The sequence below is a fragment of the Sinohyriopsis cumingii genome, chromosome 17 (assembly GCF_028554795.1).
Source record: "Sinohyriopsis cumingii isolate HCF-2022 chromosome 17, ASM2855479v2, whole genome shotgun sequence".
NCBI classification, from domain to species: Eukaryota; Metazoa; Mollusca; class Bivalvia; order Unionida; family Unionidae; genus Sinohyriopsis; species Sinohyriopsis cumingii.
The window spans coordinates 11,777,201-11,790,391 of NC_142977.1; the positions used below are offsets into that span (position 1 = coordinate 11,777,201).

Genomic DNA, 13,191 nt, shown 5'->3' on the forward strand with positions numbered 1-13,191 from the left:
TAAAACAGTTTTTACATGTTTTTATTACATTTCAAAGCCCAAGAATAATTATTAATATAAAAATACCATTATACACATCTGAAGTTGAAGATACAGCATATGAAAAGCAAGAATGAGTAAGAATGTTTCTTTATAACCAATAATACAAAATACTGCTTAGTCTTTATGAACAATGTCACTGAAACTTTATCAATATTTGCCTCATTTTTTTTCCCCAAGACCATTTCTTAAATGCCTTACTGAAATCAAAATTCTCAACACCAGGCCAATCAACAGAAATTCTCATTAAATCTTTTCAGAGTAGATATACCCAAAGAATTTCATAAGTTTGTTTTGATCAGATTCTAGAGACTGAAACCCCCTCACGGTCTGCAGTAGAAATGGGAGCAACAAGTAACCTGGTAGTGGCCTCACATGCAGCTGGATATAAATCTTTGCTTTTAGAGCTAGATTAGCCATATTCTTTGTGCTTGATTCAGACTTGTTTTATAAAGTAAATTTTGAATTTTTCATCGATATAAGCAAGTCTGGCCCTTTACAGTCGATGACTGGCATCCTTGTAGTGGCATCCTGTGTTACTCAGTTAAGTTCAGGTTCAAAAACATGTTATCTAAGTAAATAATCACTAAAACACTAAGCATTCCTAAGTGCATCTCACAACACATGCAAATGACACTGAACGTTTTTGCCGACCTATTCAACAATAGAGTATTTCCCCTGTCATTCCTTATTTCCTGATAATCACATGTAATTGCTTCTCAAAACTGACCGACAGCTTGCAGTTAGCTGTAATCATGTTTGAATAATGTCTTATTCTTCATCTACTGACATGATCCACTGACTACTGCATATAGTGAAAACAGGTATTAAGTGACGAGAGTCGATTATATCTATGAATTTTGTCGGGACTCGAACTTGAATTCATTAGAACATTTCATTACTAGGACTTTTCAAATTTAATTTGTGGATTATTCTTGGGTTATTTTTGGATTTGATTTTTAAAACTGTAAGTTTTTTTTTCTTCTTTTATAGTTACATTGTTTTGCAGGGAAATAAATTATTTGTTAAATTTTTCAAAGTTTGTTGTTTTCACTCTTTCTTTGTTACTGTGTATTAGAGCCTAAACACATAAGAACATAAAGTACATTTAAACATCGATGCCAACCTTCCATTAACAAAAATTACTTCTTCATGGAAAAGTGCAATTTTCATATGTAATAAAGTAATATGTAATAAATTAACATAAGATCATACATGATTTCTTATTTTTTTATAATGATACTCATACAAACTTTACTGCATTTCCATTCTTTTCTTTATAGAGACTGTATCACATTTCAATTTAAAATGTTGGAAATAAATTATTTTTTTTAAAAGATCACTCAATCATTATCATTATACAATGAGGAATAAATGAAGAAAAAAATTTGAAGAAAAAAATTCAAGTACATGTAACGCAGTGTATGAATGAACAATAAGAAACAACTTCACCAAGATAGATAGATAGATACATAGATAGATGAAGCAAGTTGTATTTTAGAGTCTCAAGTCTTATTTTGTATTATAGCACCTGTTAACTAAATCCATCAATTTCAGTTTGAACCAATAGCATCTATATTCATCCAACTTATTACATATGAAAACTAAACCAAAGTAGCATAAATTAAAACGTACTGGTTTATTGTACATTATCCATAACATCGTATCACATCAATTCATCCATCTGCAAAAACAAACTTAAAGACCTAATAATGTTTCCTACCTTAAATATTCTCAGCATGTTTTTTTAATGTTTTCTAATTTCATGGTGTTTGTTTTTGTAATCATATCATCATATGTTTTTTATCTTATATGTGTTGTCTAATGTTGTAAAGCGCTTAGAGCTTCTAAAGATTAGGCGCTATACAGAGTCCTCATTATTATTATTATTATTATCTTTCATATCTCACAGTAACAAGATCCCATTTTTCATAATGTGAAATCCTGAATAATCTGTGTTAGCAAACCCTCTGTTCTCTAGTGATTGATAATTTCAACATGACATCATCCATGGCATTCAAACACTCAAACACTGCTATCTGACTCATTTGAGTAGGTGACAGACTCAGTTTTATCTTTTTAGACCTTAGTCTTTGATAGTAAAGAAAATTCTTCTAGTCTGCTATTGCTTTAAAACTAAATATTTAAAACAATAACATGTTAAAATGCATTTGCATGATTTTCCAAGATTCATTTTGATAAATTCTATGATACGAAATTAGACAACTGAAAGGCAAGATGAAGGAACCTGAGTAAACCAAACTAATTTACCTACAAACCTGTTGTAGAGTGTATGTCAAAATTATCATTACGTTTGTTCCACATACATATCTAAGACTGCTAATACTGTGCAAACATTTAAAAGTTACGTAGTTTGAATGGAATTATACATAAATGATCCACTGTACTTTTACTGTCACAACATTGGGTTTTTCATACGTTTTAAAATTAAATTTATAAAATAGAAACCTCAATCTCTGACCTTTCATTTACAAAGAAAGTAGCAAGATATTAAGTCAAATAACATAAATTAATGCACAAAAGACTTTCTTTTTTTCAGCAACCCTGTAATAGTGTTTTTATATTACCGACCCCAGATGACGGGCGGGCTATCCTCGTTACTAAAAATAGAACCCTACTGCGTCATCATTAAGACCCCCCATAGCAAAATCGGACGTTTTTTGTGACACTTGAAGTGAGATTGGGGAATCTCCTAGTGGGGCTACCGCTCCCGTGTTCACAATAAACATTCTTGTATATTTATAAGTCCATTAGATTTTCTTTTAATCATCTATTTCGCTTTACTATATCAAACGATACTGTAGAAGAGAAGCTTGTGAGTTTCAACACTTTACTGTACTGATCAAACATAGAACAGATTGAGAGTTGTACGTTTGCTCCAGCCTTTGATCTCCCAGAAAGTAACTATGTGTGATTAAATTGCGTAGAAAATGAATAATTTTAAAATTTGACTGTGACTGAATAATATACTTACCAGGGATCACCAAGGAACTAACATTCACTCACTGCATTGTCATAATTTAGGAGGGAAGAGGTTACATTAATACAAACACTTAAAAAAAACAAATAAGGTACAACCAGTCTAACTCTTTCTCGCGTACTTGACGAGATTTCAAATTGGACTAGACCATTTCACGTACCGGGTGAAATCAGATCTAGGTTGTGGGTTTTTTTTCTTAGAGCCTTTACTAAGCAGTAATAATTCGTTCAGTTGACTAAACTACTCATCAAATTAAAAGCACTTAAAATTATTGGAGTCATCAAATATTTCATACAACAAAATAATTTTAAACTATATCCCCTTAATTGTTGATGGGTTTTGCCCCCGCAGACACGTGATGTGAACGATTTAATATGTCTGCGCCCATGGTCAACATTTTCTTTGAGACTTGTGATGGATAAGTCACATAAAGTCTATTTGTTTTTATAGTAGCCGCAGAAAGAAGGGAAATTTAAAATGCCAGTCGCAGAAGAGAAGGAAATTTCAAAAGACATTTTCTTTGTTAGTATTCAAGTTGCTCAGTTAAGGGGTATTGGTAATGCACAATTCAGTGAAGATGTAAATGGGATGGTACTGTAGTGATTTACTGTTTCGTTTAATAAACTATCCAGTAAAACTTAGCACTGAGTTTGTGCAAATCACTTTTGAAACAGAAATGTCAGTGGATTTTATTTTAAAACAATGCATATGCGTCGGCATCCTTTCCTGAATAAGATCGGTACCCTCCCGCCCCCAATTATTCCAACAAATCCTCAAGTAATTTGAAGCCCTGAACCTAAGGGTCCATGGTCCTTTATGCCCCTTTTTCAACCAAAATATTTTATTGCCAGTATTTTTTAAAAATGTTGGTATTTTCATGATACAGTATTACCCATTTAACTCAACATCCTCGAGACCAAGGTAATAGTGTCGACTGAAGTGGGTGTTGAGTTAAGTATTGGTCAGTTGGGGGTGGTGAGAAAAATTTTTCTTGTACAAGTGCAGTTTGGAAGAGGTGACCAGGGTGTAGGCTGATAAATCGGCTACTCACCTGTGATGATATTGATTGGCAGGTTAGCGGTAGCCAATCTTGTCTGCATACATCAGTGTACACTTGATACATTTACTGGTATTTCTCGTAGCTGTGGAGATATCATCGGCTGAAGGGTTCTTTTAGTGACATATACATTATATTTCCAGAGCAAATCCTATGTTTGGTGGCCACATGGAATAGAACAACCCCCAGTTCTATGGCCATTTTGAATTTTGCGCTTAATATGGCAGTTACCAAATACAGGTAAGTGTCTAAAGTGTATGCAGGTTTATTCCAGAAAGATTTGCAAGCAGCAGAATTGCACATTTTAATGAACAGGTGATATCAGACTCGCATCATCCATCAGTATCAACACAAATTTGGGGGGTTGATTTATCGGACTAACCCTTGGTGACCTGTCATTGATGAGTAGGATTTGCACTTTTAAAAAAATGAAAACTTTTACTAATTAAAGGCAAACCTGGTCTGAATACACTTGTATAATGATGACTTGCCATTGTGTAGTGGACTCCGTAACGCATTAAGTACAGTACATGTATATAGAAAAATCCATGAATTCGAGTACAGATCACATCTTACAAAATTCATATAATTCACATCTTGTTAGAAAATACAGATGACTTGTGTAAAAAATGCCAGTCCTCGCTTGATCGTATCTCATTGTCAACAAGCACCTGTCACTAAACAATTCAAGATATTTATTCACCAGTAGCACATGGCTGTATAGTTGTCTACATGTGCATTTACTTAAACTGACCTAGAGTTTGGTCACATGGAGACAGCTGTCATCTTGCCAGTAAATCTGAGTACTTTGAAAGATTTTGTATTACAGTATTTCTGAATGATACATACCATGGTATACCATAGTTACATTAGGGACCAACAGTTCAATGTTCTTGGGCAGGAACCTGACACAGTTTTGTTTAATTTCTGTCTGTCAGTAGTTGGAAAATTATTTTCCTCCAATTTGATAAGGCTGTTGACAAAGTCTTCCACCTCTTACCCCTGGACTTGTGCCCTAAAACCATTTGGCATTCAGTCCAAGAAGAGTCTCTCCATTTTGGAAAATATCTCAGGGGAGCAAACCCAGCCAGATCTCTTGCTTCTTTCTCATTTCTCCACAATCAAGGAAATCTCAGATGTACTCAGCAGGACAAAATGGCAGTCTGCAACATTTAAGCAGGTCCATCCCTCCCTCGATGTTGAGACCCCTGGTCTCTACTGCCAGTTATTATGTACATTCCCCAAAGTGGTCTACTTCATCTAAAGTGGGTATTTTAATTCATTAACTCCAGCTGTCACATTAACCTGTCATTATCTGCCTTGTCTTCTGAGTGTCACAGTAATGTGGTGTAGTTTACCTTTGTTTTCCCATTTGCTGTTTTTGAGTGGCAGTATTAGTCTGCCTGTATCCCGCACAACAAGTTAAAGTTGCACAAACCATTTGATGATTTCAAGACATTACTTCATTATGCAGACAGTTAACCAATCAAATTTTAGCTTATGCAGGCAGTTAACCAATCAAATTTTAGCATATGCAGGCAGTTAACCAATCAAATTTTAGCATATGCAGGCAGTTAACCAATCAAATTTTAGCTCACATAGATACAGGAATACTGCCACACAAGAAATTTGACTATGAGGGTGCCAGAAATAGTGTAATTATTTAGAATTGAAAATGATGAAAATTGGCACTGGGAGAAGAAGGTTACATTACAGACTCTGATGAGTGATGGAGAACTTTTCTGATCTTTTGAAAAATTGGAAAATAAATGTTTTGGAAAATAAATTAAGTTAGCATGTGTTTACATAATTCTGAGTTTGTTCAAAGCATTTTGTTACTTTTTAAATGTTCATTAGAGAATTCAAAGGAAGAAAGGTATGTAAAGGGCAAGAAAAATATCTTCCCACAATCATCAAAGATTGCCCTTTCCAGTTCCTGCTTCTAGCAAACTGGAATCATGCAGGGATGCTCTGGCTGCCCTGCTTTCACCACTACCTGCATTGGTTTCTAATTGTGGAAATTGTTTATAGCTTTACCATTTATACCATGCGCCTAAAGGACAGCTAAGATATATATTTTATATCTGTAATCATGATGCATTACCATTCCACATGAGAAAACCTCATAAGGCATCATTCTGCTATGGTCAGCTCAGATATTAGGCATCATGGAGGTACACATGCTCCTTCACTTTTTGTAGAATTTTGAAACCTTCTGTGATGGGCAACTGTGGAGATCGCTCCTTGTCCACTATATTTCCAGGCAGATAGAATACCTTGGAGGACAGGTCATGTGGTCCTCATGGAATCGCCTCTGCATCTGTGGGTAACAAAGTCACTTTTCCAGCTTTGGGGGAGACCTTTGGTGAACTTGTTCCCTACTAAACTGAACAAAAAGCAACCTCTTTTTTGTCTTCCAGTACCAAATCAATGGGCCTGTACATATGATACTTTTAGTTTAAACTGTTATTGTCTGTATGCATACACCTTTCTGCCTTTCAAAATAAGTCAACAAGTGCTTCACCAATTTAGGATCTCTACTGGTTGGATCATCCTGGTAGTCCACCCATTTGTCATGATTACACTACATACTTGACCTGTTGGTAAACAAGCCCAGGAGATTACCACAGAGGAGTGATCTTTTTGTGTTCGCTATTAAAGGCTAACGGGCAGCCCTGTCTAATAATCTAGGAGTTCCACCATTGGATCAGACCCTCTTCTTTCTAATATAATTATTATTCTGAGCTTCAGAGGGCAGTATTCTTTTGACGTCAGAACATAGATATTTTAAGATGCAATGAATTGGACTGCTATATATCCCAATTTATTTCGAATTGCATTCATATAGTAATGTTATATTTGGAACATGTAAAGAGTGGGTATCTAATTTTTGTAACAACACATTCGTGTTTTTAGTCTGGGGAAAAAATATGTTTAATATAGCTTATGAATACATCTTGGCCTGGCGGTCTTGCCATATTCCTATGTCTTATGAAACTCACTCTTCCAGACAGCTCAGAACAAAATGCATATGCAGTTTTGTGTACCATGCAGCACCTTATTATTAAAGATGTCAAAAGTTTAGAAAACGTCAACTGGGTACCCGACAAGCCATATGATCAGTTACCCAGGTAAAGGGCAATATAACTGCTTTGTTGTAAGTTCATACACGCCAACTCCCTGAGAGGTATAAGCGTAATTATTACTAATATGAGTGGCAAAAAAGTGCTATCTGAGCATAAAAAGAGTGATCTATATATTACATACCATAATTACAGAAAACCGTATGAAAAATGTACATTTATTACAATTTATTTCTGCTACTTACCTGGATTTGCAGTTAGTCAAAATTCTTGTCACAAATCAGCTAAATCCATGTGGATTAGTACAAGCATACAGACACAAAGTAAAATGATAAAATATTTATACACAACATTAACTTTGATTAGTCTACGTCACGTGTTTAATAAGTTCAAAGGTCATGAAGTCAAGTCCACAAATTATGAATGCTGTATTATTTTCACTGTAGAACTCAAATTTGTAAAGCTGTGTTGATTTGTCTTTTCCTGATGCAAAAGTTTTCTTCAGTTTAGCAAAATCCCTCTCCTCCAACATTTTTCAGTCATATAACATCCATGAGTCACATCGATAAAGCCCGTTGCACTTGATAATTGTCGCCATGTTTTTTTCCAGTATGGTCTGCAACATAAGTGTGTATAAAGCTATAATTATTGCGTGACACGTGGTTTCAAAATTCAAGAAATCCATCTGTTTTCTTTGAATATGTCATGTACAGTTACTATAAATAGAAAATAAGGAAACTTCGATTTCACAGCCATATAGTCACATGTTGACTATATGAAGATCAGTAGACGGAGGTTTATGAGGGATCACTGTCACATGACACAAGCCTCAAACTGTAGTCGTTGTTTTGTGTCTCGCTAGCTCCTGACATTGCCAGATATAATCTTTTACCTGAACTTGGAAACTTTTTTGTATATATTTTTTTTAACGTGAACTAAATGGGTACCATGAAGCTAATTTTCCAAATGGGTAATTATGAACAGGCAGGCACCAGAGTACGTGGGTAGCCACTGACACCTGTACTTGTTACAGGTAGGTCCACCTGATAATGATACATATTATCAGAAATGCAGTGGTACATGGGTGTTATGGTACACAAAGTTGCAATAAAATGTATTTCATGATGTTAAACCATGTTATTGGTTCTCATCAGTCAGGTACAGTTAAACAAGAAGCAATGTACAAAAAAGTTGGCCAATTTTATGGGATCCATTACTATACCAATGTTCTATACTAGGTTGCAACATACTGAGTTGTTATTTTACTGGGGTACTATTCTGTTATTACAGCAAGCAAGCTGGTCTGAATTGCAATGACAACATAATTAATTCATCCCATCAGCATTTGTTTTGCAGGAGGAGGAGGACCTACCCTTTGAAGAGGACATTTTGCGGAATCCATTCTCGGTCAAATGTTGGCTTCGTTACATTGAGCACAAAAAAGATGCTAGTAGAAATGCACTGAACTTGATTTTTGAAAGAGCTTTGAAGGATTTGCCAGGAAGGTATTCAAAGCAATAATTACTCTGCAGATTTAGAATAGAATATAACCCGTCACCTGAACTAAAGGGTGTGATCTTGTTTTCTTTCAAATCAGGTTTTTACTTTCACAATATCAGCAATGAAGTTCTGGCCAAAGAAACAAACTACATTAAAGTACTGCTAAGTATTTAATTTATTTTCAGTCATTTAGATAATGTTCATTGGTTTATATTCTGTAGTGTAATCAGAGTTGATTATTCCCATTCCTTGGCTCCATGGGATTATATCTGTAGTGTAATCAGTGTTGATTATTCCCATTCCTTGTCTCCATGGGATTATGTATTTTGTGTAATCAGTGTTGATTATTCCCATTCCTTGGCTCCATGGGATTATATCTGTAGTGTAATCAGTGTTGATTATTCCCATTCCTTGGCTCCATGGGATTATATCTGTTATGTTATTGGAGCTGTTTGATATACCCACTCATTCGCTCCATGTGGTTATGTTTGTTGTGTAATTTGAGTTGTAAATTATTCCCAGCCTTTGGCTCAATGTGGTTATAGCTGTAGTGTAATTGGAGCTGTTCATTATTTCCACTCTTTGGTTCCATTTGGTTATATTTGTAGTGTAATTGGAGCTGTTCATTATTTCCACTCTTTGGTTCCATTTGGTTATATTTGTAGTGTAATTGGAGCTGTTCATTATTTCCACACTTTGATTCCATTTGGTTATATCTGTAGTGTAATTGGAGCTGTTCATTATTTCCACTCTTTGGTTCCATTTGGTTATATTTGTAGTGTAATTGGAGCTGTTCATTATTTCCACTCTTTGGTTCCATTTGGTTATATCTGTAGTGTAATTGGAGCTGTTCATTATTTCCACTCTTTGGTTCCATTTGGTTATATCTGTAGTGTAATTGGAGCTGTTCATTATTTCCACTCTTTGGTTCCATGTGGTTATATCTGTAGTGTAATTGGAGCTGTTCATTATTTCCACTCTTTGGTTCCATTTGGTTATATCTGTAGTGTAATTGGAGCTGTTCATTATTTCCACTCTTTGGTTCCATTTGGTTATATCTGTAGTGTAATTGGAGCTGTTCATTATTTCCACTCTTTGGTTCCATTTGGTTATATCTGTAGTGTTATTGAAGCTGTTCATTATTTCCACTCTTTGGTTCCATTTGGTTATATCTGTAGTGTAATTGGAGCTGTTCATTATTTCCACTCTTTGGTTCCATTTGGTTATATTTGTAGTGTAATTGGAGCTGTTTATTATTCCCACTCTTTGGTTCTAATTGGTTATATTTATTAATTAGCTGTTATTTGTTTGCATACTTAAGGATATTATGATGCTAACTCAGTCTTTCCACCCACCTTACCTTAACTTTACCACTTATGAGACTTCTGGATGGAAATTCACCAAATTTGGTACATTAATTGTTCATATTGTAACCAAAGGAGCACAATTTTTCTCTCATTTCCTTTGTGTTTCTAGAAATGACTCAGATGTAAAAAAAAATGTACCAACAGCCTTTTCAGATTTTTAAAAATATTTTTCTAAATGAAGTCAGAGCTAGAAGGCTAATATATGTAACAGGTTTTTGGTGACAATCTAGGGGTAGGAGTTAGGGATATGATCGGAGCAGTCAGGATGGTGAAAAGATGCAAATAAACAAAATGTAACAACACAATATATCCATCTTCTGTTTTCTCGCTTCCACCTTCTGATCACAACATTATGGATACACTATTAAAAATGTAGTGTAACAAATATTTACAGGAAAAGCGGCCTGTTTTATGAGGTTTCCCTGTTATGCATTTAATTCTTGTGATTTCCAAAGCATGTGTTTATTTTATTTTTAAGTTACAAATTGTGGTACAGTTACCTGAAGTTAAGGAGAAAACAAGTAAAGGGAAAGTGCATAACCAATACAGCCTTTGAAGATGCCAACAATGCACATGAGAGGTCACTTGTCTTCATGCATAAGGTATACCCCAATCCCTCTTGGAGAGATGCATTTAAGTAAATTTAAAAAAATGTTTGGTCTGGGGTTTTGGCATTGTATGGCACAACAATGTTAGAAGGTAATATCATCAGCAAGTTGTGCCTTGTGCAAATATTCAGCGTTATAGCCAATAAAGGTGTAATGTTTCATTAATACATATCAGCATTGCAATATGTTCTGTGATAATAAACTGCATTGGTAGCTATATTAGTGCCAGAACATCCTAGTACAAATTGCATTTGTGTTCATACATAGATGCACTATGACTTGAATGTGACGTATACCTCAATTAAACATGAGAAAAGAAACTTTAAGAGTTTTATGTCTCATTATTAAAGTATTAAATATTTTGGTGCTGTACTTTTGTGATCTATCTGCTAGATATCATTTATCATACAGAGACCGCTCTAGTGGCCTAGTGGTTAGAGCGTCCACCTCGGATGCAGCAGGTTGTGGGTTCGATCCCCAGCCGAGTCATACCAAAGACTTACAAAAATGGTACTAACAGCTGCCTCGCTGGGCATTCAGCATTAAGAGGCTAGTGTTAGGACTGGTTGGTGTGGTTTCAGGATAATGTGACTGAAACCAGTCTGCGGCATGATGCCCCAGTGCAAGATGTCACTGTAAACTGCCACACTGCAGACATTGTAGCGATATGACTGAATATGTGTTAAAGCTATGTTAAAAATCCAAATCACATCACATTTCGCACCATTTATCAGACTGGATCCCCTACTGATGAAGAGAAACCACCAGTCACAGTGATGAAACATAGCACCAGTCTGATGTTGAGAATAATTCCACACCCATCCACAGACATGCACAAAGCACTATGTCCATTTGTTCTTGCAGTGCATGAAATGTGGTGGTAATATTATGTTCAGTAGTTGTGGTCATGATTGTTCATGCATTTGTTTTATTTTATGGCATGATCGTTTAGAAGTCAGCAAGAATCGCACAGTGACACATCCTAAAATTGAAACTATTGTAGTATATTTCCCAACACATAAATATCTCTATGCATGCTAGATTTATTCAGGAAATTACTGTGAATCATGAAGTTAAGCGAATTCTATAGTAAGTGTTTTGCTTTTTCAGATGCCCAGAATATGGCTTGATTATTGTCAGTTTTTGATGGACCAGTGTCTGGTGGTTCGAACGCGCAGGACTTTTGATCGTGCACTGAGAGCCTTACCAGTGACACAACACCACAGAATATGGCCCCTTTATCTGAAGTTTCTGAGGTCCTATGATGTGCCTGAAACTACAGTTAGAGTTTATAGGAGACATCTAAAGGTTTGGAAAACAAAGAACTTTTTTTAAATTACAGTTAGAGCGTATAGGAGACATCTAAAGGTTTGGAGGACAAAGTACTTTTTCTTTATTACAGTTAGAGCATATAGGAGACATCTAAAGGTTTGGAGGACAAAGAATTTTTTTATTATAACAGTTTTGATACTCATCTTTTCTTTCTATATCATATTGACAAAGGGCACCAACTTTTGCGCACTAACTCCCCTGGCCACCACTAGGTGTTGCCCAATTTTTAACCACTGCTTCTGTACACAACATAGTACGGAATAAACCTCCAATTAATTCCAAGTGAAATTTAAGCCATCTGCCCAAAATTTTGGAGATACTTGGAATATTATTGATTCAGAAACAGGTGGTATACATTATTTTGTTGAATTTGGTGGATATTTTGTGAAATTTATTACTTTCTCAGATTCTGTCACTTTTGACCACATGGTTTAACACATCACTGTTGATGCATGTTGACTTTCAGGTGTTCACGCATGCTGTCTTTAGTTTGTGCTTTCTGTTTATAACGTTATTTAGCAAATTATTAACAAACTGATGTCATTTTATTGGTTTTATTGATTTAGTGCTAGACATCACCATAAACTGCCACATTGGAGACATCATAGCGATATGACTGAAAATTGTTAAAGCTACGTTAAAAATCCAAATCACATCAGAAGGACAACTCTTCCCACCACTATGACATTGGCAGATTTGAGGGAGACAAATCAGCTATGTTGCAGTCGCAGTTAGATACCAGAGCCTTTCAAGAATATGTGTCAGATAGTCCAGGAGATGTTGATGTAGGCAGCCCAATGGGTGTAAATCCCCCTGCAGGTGTTGGCTTGACCTTCAGGCCTGTAAGACCAGGTGCATAGAGTATTTTTTGGATCCAGTTGAACCTGCATGTTGTACTGTCTTGCCATCAGGAGCATTACCAGCTGTCCAGCCAGCCCAATCGTCCCAACCCAGAGACTCAGTTATAGGTAGATCTGACTGTTTAGCCAAACTTATGGCTTCTTGTAAATATGACTAAGCCAACGGTTACACATGCAAATTGGGATGGGGATGATAGCAGAATATCCAGTCATGCTTCCAATACTAAAACCAAACAGTCCAGATTCCAAATGTTCAACAACTTGGCCAGTCATTCTACCCAGGTACATCGCCCACGAGACCAGCATTTCATATTTTCAGTGCTTACCTGCAGAGTATTAGCGGT

General features: G+C 35.6%; 2 protein-coding genes across 2 annotated transcripts in view; one reads left to right on the forward strand and one right to left on the reverse strand.

Annotated features, from left to right (window-relative positions):
* LOC149777747 (uncharacterized) overlaps window positions 1–3,141 on the reverse strand; it is a 169,781-nt gene extending 166,640 nt beyond the window's left edge. Inside the window, exon 1 of the mRNA XM_089938795.1 lies at window positions 3,035–3,141. The gene's annotated coding sequence lies outside the window, so the exon portion shown is untranslated. The remainder of the gene's footprint in view (window positions 1–3,034) is intronic.
* A 250-nt stretch (window positions 3,142–3,391) lies between these two features.
* The window catches only part of LOC149777748 (pre-mRNA-splicing factor SYF1-like), a 68,795-nt gene continuing 58,995 nt past the window's right edge, over window positions 3,392–13,191 (forward strand). Inside the window, exons 1-4 of the mRNA XM_089938796.1 lie at window positions 3,392–3,562; window positions 8,537–8,685; window positions 10,526–10,649; window positions 11,766–11,963. Coding sequence (XP_089794922.1) covers window positions 3,518–3,562; window positions 8,537–8,685; window positions 10,526–10,649; window positions 11,766–11,963 — 516 coding nt within the window. The 5' untranslated portion in view covers window positions 3,392–3,517. The remainder of the gene's footprint in view (window positions 3,563–8,536; window positions 8,686–10,525; window positions 10,650–11,765; window positions 11,964–13,191) is intronic.